This window comes from Nelumbo lutea, chromosome 1, assembly GCF_056320005.1.
Source record: "Nelumbo lutea isolate HS-2025 chromosome 1, American lotus-T2T, whole genome shotgun sequence".
Classification (NCBI taxonomy): Eukaryota; Viridiplantae; Streptophyta; class Magnoliopsida; order Proteales; family Nelumbonaceae; genus Nelumbo; species Nelumbo lutea.
Window position 1 is genome coordinate 73,788,327 of NC_142684.1, and position 27,447 is coordinate 73,815,773.

Sequence of the window (27,447 nt, forward strand, 5' to 3'; positions counted from 1 at the left end):
CCCATATCAGAGAGATACAAGGATAAACTCTTCTCAAAATATTCTTTTGCATTGTCAGATCTGAAAACCTTAATTCTGGTATCAAATTGAGTTAAAACAAGCTCATGAAATTGCCTCACAAGTCTTGGGACTTCATCCCGAGATTTCATTAAGTATATCCAAGTGAATCTAGAGAAGTCATCAATAAACAAGATAAAATATCTGTAACCCCCCATAGAGGATAAGTGGTAAGGCCCCCACACATCAGAGTGCACAATATGAAAAGGAAAAGAGGATCTTTTATTGCTCACAGGGTAATTTTTTCTACAATGCTTTGACAACTGACAGGACTCACAATTGAGACTGGACACACTGACTTCCTTAAACAGTTTTGGAAACAAATGGCTTAAAGCAGAAAAAGGTAAATGACCCAACCGACAATGACTCAACATAATTTGACTAACAGACTTTGAAAAAGTAGAACCAAAAGCAACATTCTTGGGATGATCAAAGCATTGGTCAGGGGTGTCGAGCAAGTATATTCCATTCGCTTCATAGCCACTCCCAATCACCTTCTGAGACTTCAGGTCCTGAAGCACACAGTGAGAAGGGAAAAAGGTTACACAACAATTCAATGACTTGGTCAGGCTACTTACAGATGATAAGTTGGTATTTAATTTAGGCACATGAAGAGTGGAAGATAAGAGTAAGGAGTCTGTAGCCTTGACAGTTCCTTTGCCGGAAATAGGGGTAAGAGAACCATCAACTAAGATGATTTTGTCACGGCCAGGAAGTAAATCATATGAAACAAACAAAGTGGAAAGGTTGGTCATGTGATCAGAAGCACCTGAGTCTATGATCCAAGGGGTTTTGTGATTACCTGAGGTGGATGCATGGTTAGCGGAAGCCTTTATACCTGAGTGAGCAAATGCAATGGTGGCTGGACTTCCAAAAGGGATGGATGATGAAGATACACCTTCAAGCTGACTGATCATCTTTCCAAACTTCTCATATTCAGCTTTCAAGGCTGCCAACTGTGCACTGGTAGACTCAACCTCTGTATCTGTGCTTGTGGCTGCATGTGCACTTCCTGTCTTTCTACTATCATTCTTCTTTTGGAATCTGATAGGTACAAGATTGGGATGCAATTTCCAACACTTGTCCTTTGTGTGTTTCGGCTTCTTACAATATTCACACACCACCTCCTTCCTTCTTGTGCCATTGTGAGCTTCTGTAACCCCTTTGGATTTAATTCCCATATTTGCAAAATGATCATTGATACCGACTCCTTGAACCTGCACTTGCTTCCTACTTTCTTCACTGCTGACCAAAGTATATGCTTGTGACAATGAAACATCTTCCTTGGACAAGATGTTTTGCTTTGTAATGTTGTATTCAGAGTTCATCCCTGTCAAGAACTCAAAGACCCTATTCCTTTCAACCAATTTTCTGTAGGTTTCAGCATCTTTGGGGGTATCTCATGTCACAGCCTCTATCAAATCAATCTCTTGCCATAAAGATTTCAGGGTTGAGAAGTATGTTGCAAGTGACTTCTCCCCCTGCCTTAGATTCTTCACATCACTTCTCAATTTGTAGGCTCTGGCAACATTCAACTTCTGGGAGTAAGTTTCTACAACACTATCCCAGATTTCTTTAGCCGAGTTCATCCACAGGTAATGTTGGCTAATCTATGGCTGCATTGAGTTCACAAGCCACCCAATCACTGTATAATTCTCCTGCACCCATTTCTCATAGGAGGGACATAGGAGGGATCCTCCTCTAGGGGAGCTTTCTTGCTCCTAGAGATAAACCCCCACTTTCCTCTACTGCAAATATGAATTTTCACAGATTGTGACCAGGCCAAATAATTGGTTCCATCCAATTTAACTGTAGTTACAGCCAACAAGGAATCAGTTGTAGTTCCCGAATTATGTCCATATTCAGCAGTGCTCTTGTTCTCAATTTCTGAGTAGTCCATTATGTAACAGTTTCAATTAGGGTTTCGGCAAGCCTTTAAAAGTGATCTGACTTCAAGGAACTCAGATTGAGTTGAAATAATAGCAAAAACTGCAACCCACAAACTCAGTTCAGAACTGACAGCCATGAGAACCAAGTTCGGTGGCAACACTTTCAAAGAGAAGAAACCCTGGTTCAGCCTTCAAGGAACAATCAGCAGGCCTCCAAACAATATGTATTCCTAGTTCTCAACAATAATTTCCCAAGGAGAACAAAGAAAACAGTCCACAGTACCTAAAAGGACTTTTTACAAACACTATGCATGCTACAGTCAACACTTCACTGTTAACAAGCAGAAATCACTTCAATAACACTTTGTCTAGGTCCAAGAAACAGCTGAACTAAAGTAGAGGCTTGTACCACTTAATTTAAATCAGTTTTCAGCAGTTTAGAAGCCCAAAAACAATCAAACAACACTTCTAGAATAACCCAGAAATCAGTCCAGCAATAGTGGGCCGAATGGAGGTGTGCTTCAAATGCTTTAACAGTCCTCCCAAATACCAAAAATAACTCAACAAAGACCTCGAGAAAACAACTTACAGTATCTCTGGTTTGAACTTCAAACCAGACCGAACTCTTTGCTCTCTGAGCTAGCTTCGAAAACCCTTTTCTCTGATTTCAAATCAGGCTGGAAAAAACTTGTTCTCTAATTCCTCCTGGTCACCGAACCCTTCTCCAAGTGTATAGAAACTTGGGCACCCTCCAATGACCTCCAAGAACCAGGCGAATGACTGTAAACATTCAGCCCTAGAACCTCCTCATGCAGTTGGCTGAACTAGAACCACATGAGGGACACGCCAAGTAATGACCCGCTCTGATACCAAGTTGAAAAACAGTCCTAGAAGTAGGGACTGTGCTAGAAAACAAGGAAAAAACTAACAAGAGAAGATTAGAGAAGAAGAGAGAGAGAGAGAACTGCGGCAAGAAGGGTTAGAGGATGAGGAGTTCGAACTTAATCCTCCCTCTAACACTCTAATACCTTTTATTTAAGTTAATCTTTGATAAATTACAGAGAAGCCCTTGAGTGAGCAGAAAAATACAAAAAAACAGAACACTACAGAGTATGGGCCCAAAATAAGGCCCATAACAGAAAGAAACATAACATAACATGAAGTGACAGTCTATGGGCCATTTGGCCCATCTCCTCTACAGGTCTTGTACCACTAATCATCCTATCTCTAATTTTGTGTCCTATGAGCATGTTTCGCCTTCATACCGTGCCTCTCTCATCTGTGGACAGTGTCCCCGTTCCTAAGACTGTGGCAGAAGCTTTGTCTAAACCTGAATGGACAGATGCAATGCAGGAAGAAATTGATGTTTTACACAAAAATGGCACTTGGGAGTTGGTAGACCTTCTTGAAATGAAGGAACCAGTGGGGTGCAAGTGGTTGTTCATGGTGAAACACAAGGCTGATGGAACTGTTGAAAGGTACAAGGCTAGACTGGTAGCAAGAGGCTTTACACAAGTATACGGAGTGAACCATGCAGAGACTTTTGCTCCAGTAGCAAAGATGAACTCTATCAGGATTCTTCTTTCCTTGGCAGAAAATCTTGACTGGGATATTCACCAATTGGACATCAAAAATGCTTTCTTGAATGGTGACTTGGAAGAGGAAGTGTACATGACCCAACCTCCAGGGTTCTGTGCCAAAGGCAGTGAACAAAAGGTGTGCAGGTTAAAAAAATCTTTATATGGGTTGAAACAATCACCTCGGGCTTGGTTCAATAAGTTTCATTTAGTAGTTCAACAGATGGGGTTCAAACAATGCCAGTCAGATCATACTCTATTTGTGAAAAGAGGTGAAGGTAAAATTGCAACTCTTATTGTGTATGTGGATGACGTAGTGATCACAGGAGATTGGGAGGTTGAAATCCGGAGACTGAAAAAATTCTTAGCCACTAAATTTGAGGTGAAGGATCTAGGCCCCTTACGATACTTCCTTGGAATTGAAGTTTCCCACTCTCACAAGGGCATCTCTATTTCCCAACGGAAATATGTACTAGATCTACTAGAAGATATAGGCAAGTTGGGGGTAAAACCATTTGATTCACCTATTGAACCTAATCATCATCTGGGAGACAGTTAGGGAGAGTTTTTGAAAGATGTAAAGATGTTCCAAAGACTCGTGGGGAGACTTTTGTATTTGTCTATGACCAGGCCTGATATTGCCTATGCAGTGGGTGTCCTTAGTCAATTCATGCACAGCCCTAGGACAACTCACTTTGAGGCTGCAGAGAGGATCTTGAGATATCTCAAGAAGTTTCCTAGAGCTGGTTTGTTGTTCCAGAAACACAGTCACTTAAAAGTGGAAGTATATATTGATGCAGATTGGGCAGGAGCAGTCAATGACCGAAAGTCTACCAGTGGGTATTGTGCCTTTGTAGGATGAAACCTTGTCACGTGGAGAAGCAAAAAACAAAGTGTGGTGGCTAGATCCAGTGCTAAAGCAGAGTATAGAGCGATGGCTCATGGGGTTGCGGAAATCATGTGGATAAGAAATCAGTTAGGTGAACTGGGTTTCACAGTGAACAATCCTATGTCACTCTACTGTGACAATAAAGTTGCCATCAATATTGCTGCTAATCCAGTCCTGCATGATAGGACGAAACACATTGAAGTGGACAAGCATTTTATTAGAGAGAAACTTGAAAGTGGAGAAGTGTGTACACCATATGTCAGCTCAGAAGAACAACTTGCAGATATCTTCACCAAAGGTCTTCATCATGTGCGGCACAAAGATTTGTGTGACAAGTTGGGCATGATTGACATCTATGCTCCAACTTGAGGGGGAGTGTTAAAAGAATTTAGTTGCTGATGTTAGGGTCTGTTTGGATAATTAAAGTGTTTTTTATTTCGTTTTTTTCTTTTTGTTATGTCTGTTATTGTACTCAGGGGCACTCTCTGCCCCCTATATATATTAAAATAAAGGTTGGCACCACCAGCACTGTTACATTGCAAAACCCTTCTTTCTTCTCCCCTCTCCTCTCTTCTCTTCTCTTCCTCTTATTTCTGGCCGGCCATACTGTCAAGACATTACAACTTATCTTCTTGATGATTTTGTAAGGACCGACACTCTTTGAGTGGAGCTTCTTGTACACACCTTTAGGAAGACATTCTGGTCGTATATGTACCATAACCATGTCTCCCTCTTGATAATTTTCCAACCGTCAATGAATGTCAGCTCTAGCCTTGTATAAATCATTGCTCAAAGCAATTTTTCTCTTAACATCATCATGTATCTCTCTTATGTGCCTAGCAAATGCTTCTGCTTCAATACTAGTACATGTATCTGGTGTAAGGTAACTAAGTCAATTGGCCGCTTAGGCTGAATACCAGTCACCACTTCAAATGGACTTCTTCCTGTGGATCTATTTACTGAGCTATTATAAGCAAACTCGGCTATTGGAAGCACTAGATCCCATCTAGAAGTATGATTACTAACTAGACACCGTAAAAGATCTCCTAAGCTTCCATTTACTACCTCAATCTGACCATTTGTTTGGGGGTGAAACGATGTAGAGAATTTCAACCGAGTATTGAGTAGTTTCCAAAGTGTTCCAAAAATAACTCATAAACTTGGTGTCCCGATCTGATACAATAATAGAAGGTACTCCATGAAGTCAAACCATTTCTTTGAAAAATGACCATCTGTTGCAAGGTAAGAAATGAGCAATCTTGGAGAAACGATCCACCACAACATAGATTGTATCGTGACCCCTAGCAGTATTGCCAGGGTTCATAAGGAATATATAGGGGTGTATATAGCCTAGTATTCTACTTTCGTCCTTTGGCAAGTTGGCATGTCTTGCATTGCTTTATTATACAAGCAACATCATTCTTCAAACTAGGCCAATAAATCCTATCTTCCACCATAGCAACGGTCTTATCTCTACCAAAATGACCTGCTACACCTCCAGCATGCAACTCCTAAGTCCCAAATAACAAAGTCCTGTAAAGAGGTATTTGGTAGACATAAGCAGATATCATAAAACAGATAACCATTATGTAGTGAAAAGGAAGGATACTCATCTTGCTTCCCAACTTGTAAGTCAGCATATATGACATCGAAATCCTTATAACCAGTATAGTCTTGATTTAGTTGATCAAAACCAATGACTTGGATATTCATAGAATGAAGTATGTAAACCATCCGACTTAGCGCATCTGCCACTTTATTCTCATTTCCAGCTTGGTGCTTAAGAACGAAGGTGTATTCTTGTAAGAATGAAACCCACTTCCCATGCCTATAATTTAGTTTCTTTTGGAAATTCAAGTACTTTAAAGCTTCATGATCTGAATAGAGCACAAACTCCTAGGATATTAAGTAGTGTCACCAATGTCGTAGAACTTGCACTACTGCATATAACTCCTTGTCAGAAGTTGAATATTTCTGCTTGGCTTCAATTAGTTTCTCATTATGAAATGCAATGGGATGGCCTTCTTGCATGAGAACCCCTCCAATTCCTACACCAGATGCATCACATGCCACTTCAAAGACTTTAGAGAAGTCTCAAATGCCTTTATTGCTGCCTTGGTCCAATTAAATTCACCTCTTTTCATTGCATCTGTAATTGGAGCCATGATAGTGCTGAACCCCTTAATAAATCTTCTATAAAAAGTTGCTAGGCCATGGAAACTTCTAACCTCTTGAAGATTGGTAGGTAGGGGCCATTCTAATATAGACTCCACTTTCTCGGGATCAATACTTATGCCTTCATCAGAAACAACCAACCCCAAAAATTTAACTTTGGGTGACATGAAAGAGCATTTCTTTAAGTTGATGTAGAGTTTCTCTTGGCGTAAAACTCCCATCACATGACATAGATGATCAATATGTGCTTCTAGACTATGCTTATATATAAGAATATCATCAAAATAAATAACTAGGAAACAACCGATGAAGGACCGAAGTACCTGGGTCATCATCCTCATGAAAGTACTAGGGGCATTGGTTAGTCCAAATGGCATAATTAACCACTCGTATAAGCCATCTTTTGTCTTAAATGTTGTCTTCCACTCATCATCAGGCCTAATCCACATTTGATGATAGCCACTCCTTAGATCGATCTTAGAAAAAATGGTCGCTCCAGGCATATATCAAGCATGTCATCAAGCCTAGGAATTGGGAACCTATACTTGATAGTAATCTTGTTGATTGCTCCACTATCAATGCACTGCCAAGAACCATCTTTCTTTGGAGTGAGAAGAGCTGGAACAGCACATAGACTAAGGCTTTCTCTAATAAAACCTTTCTTTAGGAGGTCAACTTGTCGTTTAAGTTCAGCTTGCTCTATAGGATTCATACAATAAGCTGGTAAGTTGGGAAATTGTGACTCTGGATGCAAGTCAATAGCATATTGAATGTCTCTCGTGGGCGGTAACTCATTAGGTAGCTCTTCTGGTGCCAAATCTGAAAATTCATCCAACACTCGGATCACTTCTTTAGGCATTTCAATAGCTGAAACAACACCTTGTTGTTTTACCTCCTTGGATATTACAACATATGCAACTCCTGTCTCCTTGCTTTCTACTTCAAACTCTTTTTTGGAGAGCAAATACAATGGTTTTTTCTTAGATTCAGCAACGGGCCCTTGGGTTGTAGTCTCCTTTTGAGGTGGTCTGGCATGCCTTTTAATAACTTCTGGTGACATTGGCTTCATGATAACTCGCTTCCCATTAAATAGGATGTGATAGGTGTTCTCCCTTCCACAATGGTAGATATCCCTATCATACAACCAAGGCCTTCCAAGCAATATGTGTGTAACATTCATAGGAATAATATCACACTCACACCAAATAGAATCAGAATAACTACCATAAGAAATAGTAACAAGGGCTCGTTTGGTTGCCGGAATTGTTGTCTTATCAACCCAAGCAATCTTGTATGGTTGTGGGTGTGGTTGTGGTGTCAACTTTAGCCGATCCACAGTGACTTCAGAAATCACATTCATACTACTGCCACCATCTATGATAAGCTTACAATACTTGTCTCCACTTTTTACTATAGTTTGAAATATTGCTGTACGAAGCCAATCTTCCTTGATTTCTTCCTTTGGGAATGTAAGAATACGCCGAACTACACCAACATAGTTTCTGTCTTCATCTAAAGCATCATCATCAGTGAAGGAATAATCCTCTTCTTCAGCTAAGTCATCACCTGGATCACCTACCACTTCAATGCCTTCTTCATAAATGATATTGAGGCTTTTGGTAGGACATTGGTAAGCCATATGGCCCTTTCCTCTACATCTAAAACAACTATCAAGCTGTTTTTTTGTGAGTAACACCACTAGCAATTGATTTATTCTTATAGTCAACCCCTTGATAAGGTCTAGACCCACTATGCTTATTAGAGATGGCATTAGAATATGCTAGCCTAGAAGTCTTTCCCCCATCAGCTTGCTTACGAGCTGCATACTCCCCGGCTTGTGATACAAATTGCCTTGTATTTGTTTGCTTTAAACTCTTCTAAATTTTGACAGCAACTTGATAGGCATCCTCTAAGTCAAAGAGACAAAGACTCAAGCCGTTACCATTTCTTTCTTGACTTCAGCCCATAGATAATTGCCTCTCACTTTCAGTAGTATCACATCTAATAGATAATTCATCAAATTTACGCATGTATTCAACTACAGTAGCGTACCTTGCTTGAGGTTAGTCAATTCCTCATATTACTCATCTTAGAAGTCCATTGGGAGGCACTTGTCTCTCAAATGTTTCTTCATTTCTGACCATGTAGAAATAGGATCATCACCTCTATTCTCCAATCGTCACTCCATGCTTCTCCACCATACTTTAGCATGACAGCCAAGCTTCATACGTGCAAATCTGATCCTCCGATCATCAGTCGTCATACCAGTCAAAATATTCCTCCAATGCAGCCAGCCAAGCTGAAAAAGATTGAGAGTCTAAATCTCCATTGAAATCAGAAACATCCTTTACCTTCTTGGTTATATTGTTTGCATAACCACCATGTTCAACTTGTTCCATCATCTCATCAAATAAATTTGTGAGCGATGCTTCTTAATCAATCCCTTGATGGGTATTTCGGGTTCGATTAGTTTGTGCAGGTGGTACCCTTGTGCAGTTTGCAGCTCTTTGTCATCCTCTAAGATTAACAGATCCTTCATCTTCACCATTATCATCTTCATGGACAGCTCCACTATTCAGTCCTCCATCCCTTTCATTGATTAGAGGTGCTTCTTTCTGTATTTCTTCTTCTTTATCTTCTTTAAGTTCTTTTACTTGTGCTTCAAGGGTTTCAACTCTCTTGCAAAGGGTAGAAATCAATGAATCTCTTTGTGTATCAGTCAGCTGACCCTTGTACTGCTTGCCACTACATGTATCCATGACGATAACAACCTATAACCTTCAAATTGATGTAGGACCAGCTCAGTTCTAGTCCTTAGAGAATGTTGAATGGTCTTCTTGATCAAAGTTTTATGGCTATTGATGGATGTAATGGCTTCTTGAAGGAATAAAAGAGAAAATACCTAGAATCACTCTAGGGCATGGGAATCACTCACCATAGCTAGCATAAGCTGAAGAAAACTCAATATATTTCATTGCCTTTGTGTAAAACGTCCATACATATTTACAGACTCTAAACTCATAATAATCCTAGGAGTTAAACTATTAGACTCATAATAGTCTTAGGAGTAAAACTGTTAGACTCAATAATCCTAGTAGGATTCAAACTAAGCTGTCATATCCTATTTCAATTCAAAGAAGACTCAATAACTCTAATCCTACTTATGCAATGACTCTAAAATTTTAAACATAAACAAATTATAACCAGACAATTTAAACCCTATCATTGGACCCCACAGAAAATTGCAAAATTGACAAAAATACCCTTGGTATTCAATTCAGTCCAAATCCCAAGTACCATCGCTATGCCATATCAGGACCTGTTGTAAGGCCTTCTTCTTTCTAGAATAAGTCTTCAAGGGTGCTGACCGATTCCTATCAGTAATGCTCCTTGGATTTATAAACATCCCCTAACGAAGATTGTAAGCCTAGAAAGGGAACTCAATGCCTCGTTCACATGGATCAGGAGAACTGCAATTACCAAACAGGGAGGTTCATAGGCATAGCTTTTCTGGGCTTTATTGTAACACTGTGGTGCAATGTTTGCTTTCTACTTGCTGTACTTCTGTAACTGATTTTCTTAATTGAATAAAATTCTCCTTTTGCTGATCCAAAAAAAACAACATGAACATTGAGAATGCAATGGAATCATTTCAAATTCTCATTGGTATTTTAGGAAATTTATAAGCACCACAAGTACATTCCTAAGTAATTGAACATTATGAGTATGACTAATTGCCACAAGGCAAGTAACACAGGTAAAGATCCAAAAAAGGTTGTCATAAATAAATGGAAGTTTGTTTTGTCATACTTCATTCTATTTCTCTTTTATTAATATGAAATACAATTTTTTAAGTATGATTATGTCCTTCATGGTCTAAACACTATGAGTACATTTTTTGTCAGTAACAAAAATTTTATTTCAAAACAGTAATGGATGGTAACAGCTATGCAAATATATGAAAACAAAACAAAAAATCATGGTCTAAACACTAAACCATATCCCAGCCTTCCGTGGACATATCTTTGAATCAATCTCTTACAAATACATCAAAACCCATTATGCATAATGCTAAAATAGCTTTCAAATAGAAAAAACCCTACTAAAAAAAGTTCTAGTTCTTAACCAGAAAAATAGGAAAAGTTGTATCTAGTGTTAAGATGTTGTTTGGTTGAAAGCATTACATTCAGATTGTGTTTGGGTCAGTGTCTAAAACCAGGTGATCTGGATTGAGAATTGCCCAATCTGGATCGAGTCATCAGTAGTCCTGGCAGGTTCAGCTGTAGACTAGGTATTAATCTGTCAGAGCTTGACTTCGTATGTAGATCATTGGATCACCAAAATCAGGAGATTACAGATGACAAATTTGGATCAAATCTCTCCAAAACAAAAACTCCAGTCCACCCCAAGACTTTTATCATATTACAAAATACAGATATTATATATAGTATTTTAAATATAAATCAGTGACTTGATCAAGTCAGTTTCCAGTCAACCAATTTTTATGTTCAGGATTGAGTAGGCAGAAAACTGAGTTTTCCAAGCTTCCTGGTTTTAAGCATCGGTTTGTGTTGGTTTGGAAATAGAAAAAACAGCATAAAAAAGGCCCTACTTTCCATGTTTTGTTTTTTGCACAAAATATACGGCTGTACTGAATCCAGAAAACAGGGGACATTTTGCCAAATTTTCTGCTGATTTAGATGCTTTTCAAATAAGTAGGGGAAATAACAGCATAGTCATTCCTAAATACATTGATTTTGCACTTTCATTCCCCATTTCCACTTCCATGGTTCCACCCCACTCCCCACCCCCAATTCCAAACACAGCTTTATATCTGAGAATGTAAAACTTGGTTGAAAGGACATGTACCATACACACATAACAAGTTGCATAGATAAATATAACTAGTTATGCTCCCCACATGCAAAGTACATAGAGGACCTGATAAACCTTTTTTATCTTTTATTTATACATTAAATCACAGTTATCCACAATTAAAGGTGGACCCAAAACATGGAGTTACATAGTTTAAAAAGATAAAAGATGGGAAATCATTATAGGTAATAAAAATTGATGTGCGATGCACTTTGAGGGAATAATTACAACAGAAATTCCTATAGATTGATAATTATAATCATAAATAAGATGGCATTAAATGTAGTTTTCACTTAAGGCTGTGTTTGGGAAGAGTGCAAATTCCAGTTCAGCACATATATGCACTCTGGATAAGAATGCATTTGTGCATTGATAATGACGGCCAACATGGACTCCAAGACATGTTTGCATTCAAATGAGAGCAAATGTGTGCAAACTTTGCACTCAAGTTGTTCAATGTAAAAAAAAGGTGGGACTCCAAACTCAAGATTCATGTTTGTACCTATCACAACTAAAAATTATTTGGCAAGAATACAAAATTATCATTACAAAGCTAAACTAACTTTTAATTTCTCTGAACCAGACATTTGTATTTGCAAAGTTCAAAATTTCGACATGATACGTCTCATATCAGGTGTATTGAATCGAATCGGTGGCCTATCGATATGCAAAATACAAGTCTTTTGGGGTCAAACCCCATTTCATGGGGCAGGCATGCCTTAAACCAACCCCTCTGAAAAGGTTTTGAAAAAAACTAAAAACAAATGTAAGTTTGGGGTTCAAAGTACAGGTAAACACCTTCCGCCGTATCGAGGTGTATCGATACTTTGAACCTTGTGTATTTGAACCAATCATTTTTGTATTTGTACTCTTCCCAAACACAGCCTAAAGGATTGAAGAAAACAAATGATAACACTACTGGCAAGAATGTTATCGTAAATCAGAGTGCAACAAGTTGCCAGGTGCTACTTTTTGTACAAGGTAAATAGTTAAATATATGTGGAGCCAGAGAGTCATTTTTTTCACAAAATATGCATACTTGCATAGTGCTAAAAACCTCCAAAGAAATCAGTACCTGAATTCCTTCTGCAAGAATGTTAAGCCCATAAATTTCTGCAGCTCGAGCACTTGCAACAGCTCCAGTATCTCTCAAGCCATTTACTGCTACAAACTGCCCCAGAGTCCTCACATTTAAAAGTACAATAACCTCCAAGATAACTTCAGAAAAACTCAAATATGGTGCAGAAGAGACATCTGTACCTGAGCAGCTCCTGCAGTATCATCCACACTTTCTCTGACAACACCCAACTTGCTCAAGTTATTTTCACATTGAGAAAGTGCCTGCAAGCAAGCATCTTTTGATTTGTAAGAAGAGCTTGGATATCTATGTGGAGTATGCACAGTTGTTTTCTATGATTTTAGCATGCAGTGGAACATGTACTCACCCTTTTCATCACTAAACATCAAGAGCCAAGACTCAACACCCCCCCCCCCAAAAGAAAACATCTAGTAGTTGAAAATTTCCCCTAGCCAATATTTACTACTTTCTCCTTTATGATACTGAAACCATGTATGCACAAAGGTTCTCGGAGAATGGTTGTTGATACCATGTAAATACTGCCTGCCTTCTTTTAACAAATGAAAGAACAAACCTGGGGATGGCTTAAGACACGTTTTAGGTCCTCCTTTCTAACACCTGGCAGTCCCAAAAGGCAGTGCTTAACAGCCAATTGCACCTCACCCACAATGTGCAGCCTATGCTGTAGGAGCAGGTCATAATTACGATGAATGCTTCCACCTAGAGAGTTCTCCATGGGAAGAACTGCTTTATCAGCCAGCCAAAGTTCAACTGCCTGTGAAACATAAACCAATGGTATAAAGCTTGCAAAGTTGACTGAACCAGTCTGATCGTATTATAAAAAATAATTTTAAACCTTGAATGCAGCTTCAAACTGATCGCAAGGAACAGCCTCACATTGAGGGTATGCTTTGAGAGCGGCAGCCTCACTGAACGCACCTGGGACCCCCTACATCAATCAGTTGACATAACCAATATAAGAACAAGCAAAAAAGGATCATTGAGGTGCAAGTAACTAACATAAGCATTTTACCTGATATGCTACGCGCACCTTCAAACCATCACTTGGGGAAGCAGAAAGGTCAGATACAGATAATGGCCCTACAATTCATACAAAATATTAGAATTATGAAATGGGACACACCCTCTGAAAACTTGATGTACATCACAGTAATTTAAAAAGAACTAAACAAAGACTGGCACTGAAGCAAGATTCGGCAATGATGACATGACAAGGAACAACCAAAAGTTATGTGTGACTAACTTAGACTCAGGAAAATGCTTTACCAAACCATAGACTCCTGTTGAAATTATAAGACTATGGTTGAATATTTGAACCTCCAATTTTAAGACAACCTACGCCAAACTAGACCCAAGGGTCAAGTCGATCATTTCAGCTTAACAACTTATACCAGCTTCCTCTCTATAGGTAAGTTCCAGTCTTCTAATTGCAAGATGAGACATAATCTTCTACTTGCAGTTTTTAGGATAAGAGGCTATAAATGTTGCACAAATTGCAAGTATTTATCTAAAATATAGTAAACCAAAATAGAGTAAATTTTTCATGTCTGACATAACTTATGTAAGGATATCCAGCATCAAGTAAACCTAGCAAAATTTTCATCTGAAGCTGAAAACTGAACACAAAACACTCATTTACAAGGAGGTACAGTTAAGTCCAGAAAGCATGAGGTTATTGGGTTGACGGGGTGGGGGATAGCTAGATCTACCAATCCCATTACTGAACTTTCTGTTCAAGCAAGATATTTAAACGCAATAAACTCAAAAAGCACTTCGACAATGACTCCTTAGCCGGGAATCGGGGACTAGTATCCCAACTTAACTAAATACATGCAGATCAAAACTTAGCCGATTATAGAGGCCATTAAAATCAAACCTTCTTCAATACCTTGCATATGATTTCCCGATGATTGGATTAACAGAGATAATGCAGTTGCAGGCACAAAACAAATTTTCTTGAATAATGCAAAGCCCATTACAAACAACATATTTATTTCTCAAATGAAGATGATCTCGTTTGATTAGCATATTCGGTAAAATTAACTTTTTACGAGCTGAATATCAATAACAAAAGTAAACTAATAATATAGTATTTATCTATGTATACTTTGAGAATTGCGAGAGGTTGATTCGTGAATCTGCATACAGGGAGGAATCTAAAACAGTTAATTCAGGAGAAAGGAAAAGGTAAAGGTAAATCCCCGGACGAAGGAGAAATAAGAAAAGACAAAAATAGAAGAAGAAAAAAATGTATCCACAAGCACAAAGACGAGCTAACCCCTAAAAAGAATTAATTCAAAATAGGAGAATAGGCACCAATATGCACGAAAAAAAGTAATAGCTGACCTCTTAACGCAACGACAACCTAAAATTCACCCAAGTATGACAAGAAATATTCACAATTGAGATCATGAAGCTGTTTCTTAACCATGTATAAGTTCCAAATTTTCTTATTCTATAACTTATCTGTCAAATTAAGAAATTACAGAAATTAAGAAAAATCTTTATTGAAAAAAAAGAAAGTAATAATAACAATGAATGACAAAGTGAACAAATTGGAAAAGCATAACCCACTTGGAAGAGAGCTCAAATCCTTTACTAATTTTGTAGAATCATTCTCCGTCTGATCAGTCAACTGCTGCAACTCAACCGCTGGTAACGTCGGGCTCTCATCTTCAACAGGCGTAATCGCCGACAAGCCCGCAAAAACACTACTACATTTCCATTTGCAGAAATTATCGGTCTCTTTCCTCCAATTCAAAGCTAGCCCAAAACGCCTAGAACCAGAATCACCCGTCCCCAAGTGAGGAAGAGAGCAACCCCAAACAGACTTCAAAGCCATCAAAATCAGTTATTTCGGTAGAATGAAGTTTCAAGCGAAACCGCACAAGACATCTGAGAGTATCAAGTGCTGTGAGAGATTGACGAGGGAAGAGCAAAAGGAAGAAATGAATGAGAGGAGAATTATAGGTGAGCGGAGCGCTGGCGGCACGTTTTCTTGTCTCAGATGAACGAAAGGGAGAAGAGAGATGTTTTCTTGTGTTCTTGGGACCAAGTCGAGAAAGGAACATGCAACACAAATATAGGACAAGTGAACGGCAAGATATTCTAGTGGACACGTGGCACGATCATGGAATAAAAAGGGACCCACTTATCCATGGTCTTGACCTGTCCGACCTGAAGTCTAAAACCGCTTAAGTTAGAGGAGAGAGAGGTCTTATATAAAATAAATCAGTTGGTCGGAAATGGGATCAAAAGAAGAGAATTTCAGAATTTCATGTCAGGCGGCGGCGAAGGCAATGAAAACAGGAGAGAGTGGAGATGGAGTAATGAGTTTGAAATCCAGGTTGATCGATTAGGTGAAGTGTTATTTCAATGCTTTATTTCTTGTAATGAGAAGCAATGAAGCCGTCAATGTATTTGTTTAAATGACATTGGACTTTTTTGTTGCCTTGGTGGTGAAAACCGAGAAGCGGATTTGTTCTCCTTTCGGCTTTCACTGTAATTATACTTGCCGACTACGAAATGGAGGGAGATCCCTCATCCCTCCCTCATTTTAGTGGAGCTCGAAATGAATCTGAAATGAGTTATTTGGATATTCAATTTTCAATGGAATTGGTGAGGGAAAAGCCCAAGCATTGGCTACCAGTCTACCACCAGGGCCGCATCCTCTCTACTTGACGAGACTCACCAAATCCAACTGGTGATCGGTAGCAGTGTACCACTAACATAGGTGGTAGTGGCACCAACCTCCATTCAGCAGACAAGGGAATTGACTCACCGCTTGCTATGTTTTTTATGTTTAATACTTCTTTATATATAATCAAAAATAAAAAATCTAAAGTTTAATGTTACCAGCGAATTTATGGGATGTATAGCAATGCATGATCATTTCGTAGTATTCCATGCATCTTTTGAAAATTGAATTGCCTAAATTATCCTATTTTCTATTTTAAAATTGCCTCCTTTTATTTTTTATTTTTTTGGTCTATTTGAAGAGAGTTATATTAGAACAAGTAAAAAGGCCATACAAAAAGAAAAATGCTCACCAAATCAAGGCATCGTAGTACTGCTATACATAAAATCTCTCTGTTTACACCTGATCTTGCCAACATATCTGTACATAAAATTGCCCCTTTTGTCATACACCTGTTTTAAAGCCTAAACTTTAGGTTTTCTATAAGCTATTTCTTTTCTATGTTCAAGATTTTTCTCTATTTTTCTAGAAGGCAATTGCCAACTGGCAAGAATTGTTCTTCAAGGTTTATCCATCCAGTAGTACGCTGAACCATTGACTCTTTTCCTTTTTTGACAAGCAAATTGACTACACAGAAGGGGTAGCCCTCCCCTCAAACCCCAGTGAACATGGGATTCCCGATTCAATCAGGATTTGATGCCAAGCTCTGCTACGACCAGCCAGAGTTCATTGGACATCCCAGGGAATGGCTGGTCGGTGCTAGCGAATTAGGAACGCCTTCCCAATCCCCATGAATAACAACATACAAGGATGGGAGATGTTCCCGATGTGCGGCTAAAACGTGTGAAGAGCACTCTGGGCCTAGGGAGAAGATCCAGACTCTCTATTAGCATGACCCAACGCTTTAATGCTATGTTTGGTTTAAAAGAAAAAGGATGGAAAAGGAAGGGAAATTATTAAGGAAGAAGTTTCCTTTTTCTTTCAAACCAAACACAACCTAATGGAACCTGAAAATTGGAAATTTCAGCAAAGCATTTTGCAACCTGAAAAACGGCATTATTTCATCTACTAATATATGGTAACTTGCATCTGTTTCTTTTTTTTTCTTTTTTGAATAGTATTGCTATTGCATATCTAAAGGAACAAAATACATCAGGCTCATGTACTTCAAAAAACTGTACATTGTGAATATACAATTTCTTTTTTGGGGGATGGGGGATAAGCTGTGAATAAAACAAGTTAGGATTGATTTGTATTGCTGTTTACAAAAATAGTTTTAATCAAGAGAAAAAGCACTATACACAAACCACCGAAATGGCTTTTGAATCATCCGAAATGTTCATTCTTGTACTCTACTTACAATTAACTGATTAAGGCGCTTCTTCATTCCACAAAATCTGAAAGATCCACTCTCCCCCTTATTAGAAGCTCCATTCCAGATCATATTTTCACTTCTGCCTAAAAATTAAGAATTCAATTCAATTCCTAAATATGCCCAATACGGTAAAACAGCATTTGGATCAAAAACTATTAATCTGAAAAGGTGCAGGTGGCAAGAAAGTAGCTCACCTCATGAAAAGTTGACCTCCATAAACTGTTTAAGCAACTTGTTGAAGCACTTCTCCGTGTGCCCTCCAGAAGGCACAATTTGCAATTGGCAGCAGAGTACCAGAACCTTGTAAGGATCCATATGTCTTAGAATTAATGGGTCTCGATCATAATCCTGCTTATATAAAAGAGGCCAGAAGTGTGAAAACTCATCAAAACATCAAGGTGGAACGTGGAACCTCTATTTTCCAACACAGACCAACCATGTTAGATGTAGTTACATATGTTTCACATCTTAAACCGGCAACCATGATCCAACAACTAACCTTTTCTGTCACCACAACAATTGGCATGGCACCAAATTCATCCTGAAGTTTTCTAAGTCTCTGTTTCATCATCACGATGTCCTATAATGATAAATAAAACAGCATTATCAAATGTCATACATTAAATAAACGGGCTATTCAAATTAGAACAAGCAACAACTGCTATTCCTTTTATGCAATTTATACATTAAATGCAAACTGTTAGGATTCCCTTCTAATGAATTTAAGCATGCAATATATATGGGAAGTGCCTAGTGAAAGCAAGATAGGTTGAGAAATTTTCTCACCTTATATTGAAACCAATGATGATCACTGAAGTCTAGCCGATCAACATACAAAGGTCCCATCTGCAGCAAGTTATTCCACCATTAGAATGGTCCTTTGTTCTGAATTTATATGAAAGCAATTTTAATTGAGAAGTGTAATGAGATATGCAGAAGGGAGGGGAAACAAAGGAGATCATCCAACGAAAACAAGGTAAACTATATTTATAAAGGAAAACAATATATGAAAAAAGAATTCTCTATTTTAAAGGATTAGGAATGGCATAATATCATATTCCCCATTTTATGCGTTATCAACATCAAGAATAAATGATAGTGTACCCTTCTGTTGAGTGAATATTCCTTGAAGAATGATACTGATGTATATGTCCCTTCCAGTGTCTCCAACATGGAAAGAAGAAAGTAGATAGGAGTGAACTATTTCGAAGTCTCACTTCCCTGACTCTTGTTGTGTACTTAATAAAATTGACAAACATTAATGAATGGAATACAATATATAAAGAGGACCCCCACTCAGAAAGGGCAAGCAATTCAAATTAGGATCTCTCTAACCTTCTATCAGATATCGAAAATGGAAGATGCAAAAAAAAAAAAATACCAAACTGTAATGTATACAATTCTTGGCACTATGACCTTTGCCATTAAGTTTATCTTCATGATTAGATCATTTCTCAGCTTAGGTTTCACTTAACTGACTACAGATGTATCACATGTGCTCAAGGTTGGAAAAAGATCCAAGTGAAGAAAAAGGATAAACAAAAAATAAGCTCCTTTTTGCTAAAAAAGGCTAATCTATGAACTTTTTATCTAGAAATGAATTGTGTTTTTACCCTAATCAATTGGGGACCTACCTTCAACACCAGGTCCACCACCCTGGGGATGGCTTACAAGATTCATTACCATACTCTAACAAGATACTTACCTGGACAACATTTAGATTCAGCTCTACCCAAATTGGCTGATCCTCAATACTACTAATTTGCTGATGTTTTATCTAAACTATCTCCACAACTTATATACCTAATGTGTCTCAAGTTAATCATCCTTCTTTGTTATCAATGTGATCAAAATAGCAATAATCTCTTAACTTATGCAAACTGTCCTGCATACCTATGTAAGACCCTCAAGAAGAACAAATTTGGAAAAGGCTATAACTCCAACAAGAGCCATGCATGTTCATTTCAGGGATCATTCAGTGTATCTTCCCTGGAAAGGTTCCCTGTCTATCCTGGTTGGACTGCATGCAATTGAACAACATTCACTGCATGTAATTTCAGAAACTGAGTTTTAACACCACTCCTTTTCTACCATATGTCCTAAGATCAGTCAATACTGCTTTTTAAGAAATAAAAATGGTCGTAATATAATTACATGATCAAACTCATTGTTTCTGCAGAAGATCAATACTTTAATGCATCTAGCATTTCATATAAAGTGCATTGGCCATAAAATGGAAATGAAGAGGAATACCTTCTCGATTTCCTGTACAAAGGCACTTGCAAAACCAATGGCAGAGACACAAAAAACAGCCATATGAGACACCACCGTTAATGGCAATTTAGAACAGTAGTTCTTGACTTCAAAGAAATATGAGGGGGCCAATTTAGTAAGGAAAATAGGAAGATTCTTCTTGACTTCTCGTATCATTAACTCAATGTCTTTAAGTTCCCTACTAGGTACCTGCACCAGAATTAAATGAAAAAAAAAAAAGACTTTTATCCGTTGCCTTTTGTTCTGCATCATTTCTCGATAGTCTTGATATAAAGAACAAAATAATTAATCCGACCCAGAAAACAATACACCAAATCAGAAATGCTTACACTCTAGAAACCCCAGTACAAAAAGATAAATATCTTGGCATAAGCCAGCTCAAATCCAACCAAAACTGAGAATGAGATGTGGGTTCCTGTTATTCTATACCATTTCAGCATTATGGATAACGGCAACATCTGCTCGACTAAGCGCACTCAATGGTTCCCTTAAAGGTCCCAGTGGAAGTAATTGACCATTTCCCCACGGCATCATCCCGTTTACCATTAAAATCTCTAGGTCCCGATGTAAGCGCCAATGCTGCCTCCCAAGCAAGCGTAAGATACCAACAGCAGATCATGCTTCTGTGCGAGATTGAAATATTTAAAGGAGTTCGAAAATTAAAACGTTTATTTATATTACCTGCAGTCCATCATCCAGGATCACAGCGCCAATTTTATCTGTATTGGACCTCATTTCCACATTTAGGTCGGTATGAAGTCTATCGAAGCATTCCTTTCTACTACGGGAATCCAAGTAACCGTATCTGCCGAAAAAGCAAGCTGCAATTGCAATCCGATTTGCACCTATACCAATCTTTGCAGGTGTTCCAATGAGATGCCGTTGGAGCATCTTAGCTTCATCCCTACCAGCATAACCCTGCTAAAAAAAAGAAAAAGAAAAAGAAATCGTCTTAAATCCGTATTTCCCATCACTCCAACCGCATCGCTAACGAAGAAAAAACTATGACTAGGCGACTCAAAAGTTGCTACCAAAACTCTAGTAACGTCTCTAAAACAAGTTTATGGGAACAAGGAATTGATATTGTCAAAAAGTCTTGCCCTGGTAAGAATGAGAGGGGAAACTCCGGATTTAATAAACCAGTGAGCGATAAATTCGACCATTGGTGTCTTTCCATTTCCTCCCCAAGTAAGATTCCCAACGCTAATCACCGGCACGGGCAGCCTATCAAAGCATGAGAGATTTTATTTCACCGATTGATTTGGGATTGCAAAGAATGACGGGAAGCGAGAGGGGGAAAGAGCATGAGTAGATACTAGGGAAAGGAGGAGTATTACCTGTGTCTGTGAAAGAACCCGAAGTAGTAGAGTTGGTGACGCACGAAGAGGGCGAAGCCGTAGATAACGGAGGAGAAAGATAGTAAGGGAATGAGAGAGCGTTGAAGCGGGGAGAATTTGGGAAGGTCTTGGCGTCTGGTCTGAGCTATTTCACCCACCAATCTTCTCAAATTTTCCATTCTGTTTTTGGGGATCAGAGGAATGGCGGGAGGAAGGCTGGTGAAAGAGCAAACCTGCACCCGCCAAATTACAAGCGTAGTAGGCTAGTAGCCTACCTGGAAACCGGAAAACTGAGCTTGTTATCCCTCTTGCACTTTTTGCGTTTTCGGCTGCATCCGTGAATGAATACTTCTAGTTGGCCCGGTTAGGAAAATCCGTCAGGAAACAGATCGGATCGGTTCACACAAGTGTCACTCAATTTTGATTTGTTTATTTTTAGGGCCGTCGACGGGTCGGTCCCAGCATCGGAGCCAAGGCATATAATTTTGGGCACCCAAACCCGAACCGATGGTTTACATGACAATCGGGTCTGACCCAATTATAATAAATCGATAATAATGGGGAAAATATATCAGGAACCGGAATCAATCCATCAGTTTCTGTTCTCCAAACCATTGATACTGACCCAATTATATACCCCTTACCATTAGGCTGTGGTTGCACTGCAAATAAATTTATACTGATGCAAAGGTACAGTAGTGCGATTTCTTATTTATTTTTATTTCAAATTTTACCTGTTTTATTGCAGTATAAATAAAATAAAATAAGATATGGAACAGACTAAAGTAAAACTCAAAACAAAATTAAGCTAAAATTTTCATTATTTTCATTTGCACTCTCATGCATTTATACCAAGCTTCAAAGTATCGTTACGTATCGGCCCGTATCGGTTGATACGTATTGTTCAGGGACCTTTCCGATACGCCCCTATAGTGAGTGTATCGGGGGTCTGGCTGGTTTAGGGGATGGAGGGGTCCTAGATCGGCTCCCCTCAACCAGTTTTGAAAAAAAAATATAAAAAAAAGTAAGAAAACAAGTATCAAAACACCTAATACGCCCCTATCGACATATCGGGCATATCGATATTTTGAACCTCAATTTATACTAGCGCAAAGAAATTTGTACTACAACCAAACACAACCTTAGTTTCAAAAACTACTAATATATATTTGGCATAATACCAATAGGCCTTAAGCTTGTAAAGGCTTCCCTTCCTTTCTCCACCTTTTTTCCTTCAAACCAAACATAATCTAAAGGAATCAATGAATATTAGTTACTTAGTCCTCTCTCTCCTCATTTTCACAAAAAAGAAAAAAAAAAAAAGTTTCATCGTGGTCATTGCCAATCTGGCCATTACAAACATATTTTTACATTTTCCAACACCAACACATGCAAATTTTGCAACAAAAAAAAATGACTCAAGCATCAAATCCTTGCCGACCATCACTAAAAACTGCTCATCTCCTTCTTATAAACTGTCCACAATTGATGCTCTCCTCTCATCGATAATTTGTTAGATGCTTTAACTAAAAATAAAATTCTTGGTTGTGGTGGAACAATAACCAATGTTATGTTTCCATCTTTAATGATGCGCAATGCCTAATTGCCGCTAGTTTTAGGATTTATCTCTTTGAATTAATTAAACAATTAACACAGACATGCCATGTTTTTGGAATCTCAAAGGTTCATGTATTGGTGGTAGATCATTTTCTCTTCTTCATTGTTGTCCTAAACCATCTTCCATTGAATCCCGAGTGAGATACAATGTTAGGAACCTTAATTTCTTTAAGAACCCTTGAATTAGGGGTGAGTATTTCAAAAATAACCGAAATCAAAATTTTTGGTTCGGTTTTTGGTTAAAACTGAATTTTAATAGTGTGTGTATATATATTATGAAAGCAAAATCATTATATTATATATTAATAAATAATGTAATAAATTATACAATATATGTTATATATTATATATTATATATTACATATTATATATCAAAGTTTGATTGATTTGGTTTGTTCAGTTAACTGAATTTCTAATTCTAAAAACTGAAACCAAAAACCGAATTAATCAAAACCCAAAAAACGAAACCGAAATTTTTTGTTCGGTTATTCGGTTTTAATTGTATTATGCTCACCCCTACCTTGAACGTTCTGTACACGGTCCCATCTCATGTGACAACACAAGCTTCGTCATCTTAGCAATGTAGATCGACCATTTCTCTTTGAACAACGACATCAATCCCTTAGATATCCCTACATCAATGTCCATATCACTATTGCTCACCAACGTCAACCATTTCTCTATGGTACGCCAATCTTTGTCACAATTAGACAATTTATTAGTGTCTTAATAGTCATAGTGCAATTTTATGAAAATCAAATGAGCAATTAAGGGCATAATTGTCTTTTAAATTTTGTTAGTTAGACTTAACATTTGAAAGGTTGACAAGAATATTGGATAAATTTAAGTAGTTTCCTAAACTTATAGGGTATATGTAAGTAATGATCATTTTTTCTTATTTTGATAAGCAATTGCAATACCATGTTGAATTAGCATTAACAAAATAAAGTAAAGATGGAGGGTTAACGGGCTTTACTCTTGTCTTAAGTATATATACCTTGGCAATGCTTCCATCTAATGGGGTGCTTGGTACAATGGCATTCCTTGTTGTTTCATTTCAAGTTTATCAATACAAATTCTTGAAAAATATGTACTCACACTCATACATGAGTGTTATTTCAACAAAAAAAAATTCTAAGTGTGAGAAACATCAAATTTGACATGTTATATAGTAATTTCTACTGATCAACTCAAAACATTTCAAATTGAAAAAGTCTATCACATAAATTTGTATTGATGAACCCAAAGGAAACAACAATGCAACTACCAAATACCTCTTAAAATAGTGGAGCTAAAATAACTAGCTAATTTTTTTATAAAAGCACAAATGATAAGAGGAGAATAACCATTATAGTAGCATGGAACAAAGTGACACGACCTAATGAATAAAGAGGAATTACAATTCTCATATATAAAGAAATTAATTTTGCTCTCTTTTTCAAAACAAATATAGGTTATGTCTTAGAAGAGTGCAAATACAAATATGATCAATACAGAAACCTTGCATATTGTATTTCTTAACCTTGTATATGCACTATATGTATTTGCATTTGCACTCTTCCCAAGTTGAGCCCAGAGACAACTATAAGATGAAGAGATAGAGGGGGGAGAGAGAGAGTCATTCAGAATCAATAATAAAGTCTAAATACTAACACAAGTATAGTATTTGACAAACCAAGGCAATGGGAGATGCCTCTATTAGAGATGTGGTTTTAGGATATTAGAGGCAAAGCCCTAAAACATATCTACAAACAATATCTTTAGAATGTTATTTGCACATACTTAAGTGTCTAAGTTTGCTATAAGGTTGTAGACAAAATCATTCCCATGACACAAAGCATCTAGTAATAAATTATAACCATAAAATTGAAGAATTTTCAAAGAGATTTTTTTTATGAAACAGTAGTAATTCGAATTGAGAGACTATAGAATCTATATATGTGAATTATATATGTAAAAATGACTTAATTTGCACCATCTTTTATAGATTATGGGGAATCATCTTGAAATGTTTCAAATATTTGGTAAGAGGTTATTAGTACAATCACAAATTCAAATTAATTGTTCACTATTAGTAGTTTTAACAATTAATGAATATTACAATTTAAATATATCTCTTAATCGCACCAAATCAAGCCATAACCACTAGATTAAAAAATTAAACATCAATAACCATGTTTCAACATCACACGTCATCTAATAGTATTCATTTGTGGACGACGCAAATGTGTGTAAAATGCATTTCTAAAGCGATTCAATGCCCCCACACACGTGTGCATATGTTGCAAGTATCATGTCTCTATACTCCCCATTATATATTTCTAATGTATGTGAACAAGCTTCTATTAATAAGCTAAAAAAGGTCTTTTAATTTTCCAACATGAAACAATGTACAAAATTGATAAAACAAAAGTCAACACTTTTGAGGAGAATTCAAATTTTTGAAAGTTACATTTTCAAATGAAAATGTATGTGTACAACTATGTAATCAATTAATGAAACACCCAATAGTTCATAAATTGAGGCCACAGTATTGGAAAAAAATTAATTCCTATTATGGTTTATTTGGAAAAATAGATGCAATTGGGATTTTTCAAATGAAAGGGCAAAGGCCAACAAGGTTAGTTGATATCGCAACCAAAGAATTAATTATGAAAATGCTATTTCTGTCTTAGAAAATGAGAAAAAAAAAAAAAGAAAAAAAAAACATCAAAAATGGGTAAGATGTAACCATCATAGGGAGGGAACTTTGGAAGTCAATTTTGATACTCTCTTGAAATCAAATGTCTTCTGCTTATTTGGATGCATTGCAAGGGATTCATTAGGTCAGGTGCTAAAAGTGAAAGTAGATCAAATTGGAATCACCTTTATAAATGTAGTGTGGAGTGTTGTGTAGCAATGGAGGCACACAACATAGTAGCTTAATGTGGATAAAAGGGTGACCCCTAGCTTGTTATGAATTGTCTATTGGGTGGAGATTCTCCCCTATGGAGATATTTTCCTAGTTTGAATTTGCAAAGAGATTAATGATGAAACTACTTACGCATGGGTTCTTAATGGGGCAAACATTTACACTAAATGGTCATTGGGTTTAGCCATCTTATGAAGGCCCAAGGACTGTGGGCAGATGCAAGATTAACCCACCAGGTATAACCCTCAATGGTCTTACACTTAACCTCTCAGCACTTAAGGATCAAACACTGCCTAGAAAGAGAGGACCTCCCCCTTGGCTGCAAGGTACAGTGTTGCACTCTCTATTCACATGGATCCCAGGAATTAAAACCTTTTGCAAACATTTTGTGAAACCATAACATATAAGTATATATCTATATAAATATATTTTGTAAAACAAATTTCAAACACATTTGTAATCAACTACTGGCAGTTTAGGTTTCCATTAAAGAGAGTGCATTCCCCGATCATTCACTTTATCCGACAAAGGGGTTGATCCTGTCACTATGATCACCCACTCAGGTGAATTCTCAGACTGTCCCAACATACCTAGGTTTTGACCCCCTCTAAGGATCTCACTAATTGATATATCAAAGACAACCCAATCTGACGCCTAGTGCAGTACCATAATCGAGTCTAGGGGTCAGGTGTAATATTCCAGTTTTGCCCATCTATCTCCAAGGTTCAGGGCAATATTGGAATTTGTTCCGAGTCAGGGTTTCAAACAAACTCACACTGCATGTACTTCAAGTCTCACCCAGGTAGCTTAGACAAGCCACCCCAACTAACTTGGCGACACATCAGTGTCAGCCTTGGTAGGATAAATCTCCCTAGATCTATCCAATGGCTGTGAAGATTCTAAACTAACACAAGTCTTATAAGTGTCTAGTTTAAGGGTATTACACAGAAACACACCAAATCACATGAATCATTTATGCACTTTTATTCATTTACAATAAATGTCATCAATTACATCAATTTGATTGGAGCTAAGGGCATACATTATCTAACTCATGTTATGATACTAAGACCGATCCCTGAGAGATTCTAATAATCATTTGAAATATATATATATATATATATATATATATATATATATATATATATATATATATATATATATATATATTTAGTTCTTATATATCGAGCTACTTAGAAGTTCATTCTATTGTTGAAGAAGGTTAAGAGTTGAATATTGCTCACAGACATTAAGCCCAATAAACTTGCTTGAATAGCAATAGCATGGCCAAAATATTGTTGACAGTCTAAATCATTTTGTTCCTTCTTTTCTAATCCCAACCATAGCAATTAACTATTCTTTTTGCTATTGCTGATGCAACTAGTCCTCTATATTCATTGAGGTCTCTCTCGCTATTATTGTTAATATTCATTGAAGTCTCTATATCATTGGTTGGTATGAAGAAATTAGGAAACACTCGCTTATCTATACCACAAACCATATTTCAGTTGCCACCTATAGGGATGATGTGGCCAGTTTAAATCTTTCACCAAGGGCAAGAGGGGGGCCTTCTACCTGTTCGATTTTGCAATTCAAGCCACTGTTCTACAACAACTTTTATTATTTTTTCTGTTGTGATGGCACGCAATCCAGTCACTCCTATCTGGCACTTGCG

The 27,447-nt window shown here is 37.5% G+C and overlaps 2 protein-coding genes across 10 annotated transcripts in view; both read right to left on the reverse strand.

Annotated features, from left to right (window-relative positions):
* Window positions 1-15,905, reverse strand: part of ADT1 (arogenate dehydratase 1) — a 32,428-nt gene extending 16,523 nt beyond the window's left edge. Inside the window, exons 1-6 of the mRNA XM_088964477.1 lie at window positions 15,136-15,905; window positions 13,574-13,641; window positions 13,397-13,489; window positions 13,115-13,315; window positions 12,723-12,803; window positions 12,538-12,633 (exon numbers count right to left, since the gene is read on the reverse strand). Coding sequence (XP_088820603.1) covers window positions 12,538-12,633; window positions 12,723-12,803; window positions 13,115-13,315; window positions 13,397-13,489; window positions 13,574-13,641; window positions 15,136-15,403 — 807 coding nt within the window. The 5' untranslated portion in view covers window positions 15,404-15,905. The remainder of the gene's footprint in view (window positions 1-12,537; window positions 12,634-12,722; window positions 12,804-13,114; window positions 13,316-13,396; window positions 13,490-13,573; window positions 13,642-15,135) is intronic.
* Window positions 15,906-17,424: 1,519 nt separating this feature from the next.
* LPXK (tetraacyldisaccharide 4'-kinase family protein) lies at window positions 17,425-21,568 on the reverse strand. 9 transcript variants are annotated; one of them, XM_088964484.1, is made up of 9 exons: window positions 21,245-21,568; window positions 21,008-21,131; window positions 20,589-20,825; window positions 20,337-20,486; window positions 19,887-20,096; window positions 18,420-18,479; window positions 18,133-18,213; window positions 17,828-17,981; window positions 17,425-17,712 (listed from the first exon to the last, which is right to left on the reverse strand). In XM_088964484.1, the coding sequence occupies exons 1-8, from the start codon at window positions 21,421-21,423 to the stop codon at window positions 17,829-17,831; spliced, it is 1,194 nt and encodes a 397-aa protein (XP_088820610.1). In that variant the 5' UTR covers window positions 21,424-21,568; the 3' UTR covers window positions 17,425-17,712; window position 17,828. The 9 variants fall into 9 exon arrangements, with proteins under 9 accessions (XP_088820610.1, XP_088820609.1, XP_088820607.1 ...); XM_088964483.1 differs by having other exon boundaries at window positions 17,425-17,716; window positions 21,245-21,559; XM_088964481.1 differs by having other exon boundaries at window positions 17,425-17,716; window positions 20,589-20,828; window positions 21,245-21,553.
* Window positions 21,569-27,447: the final 5,879 nt, after the last annotated feature.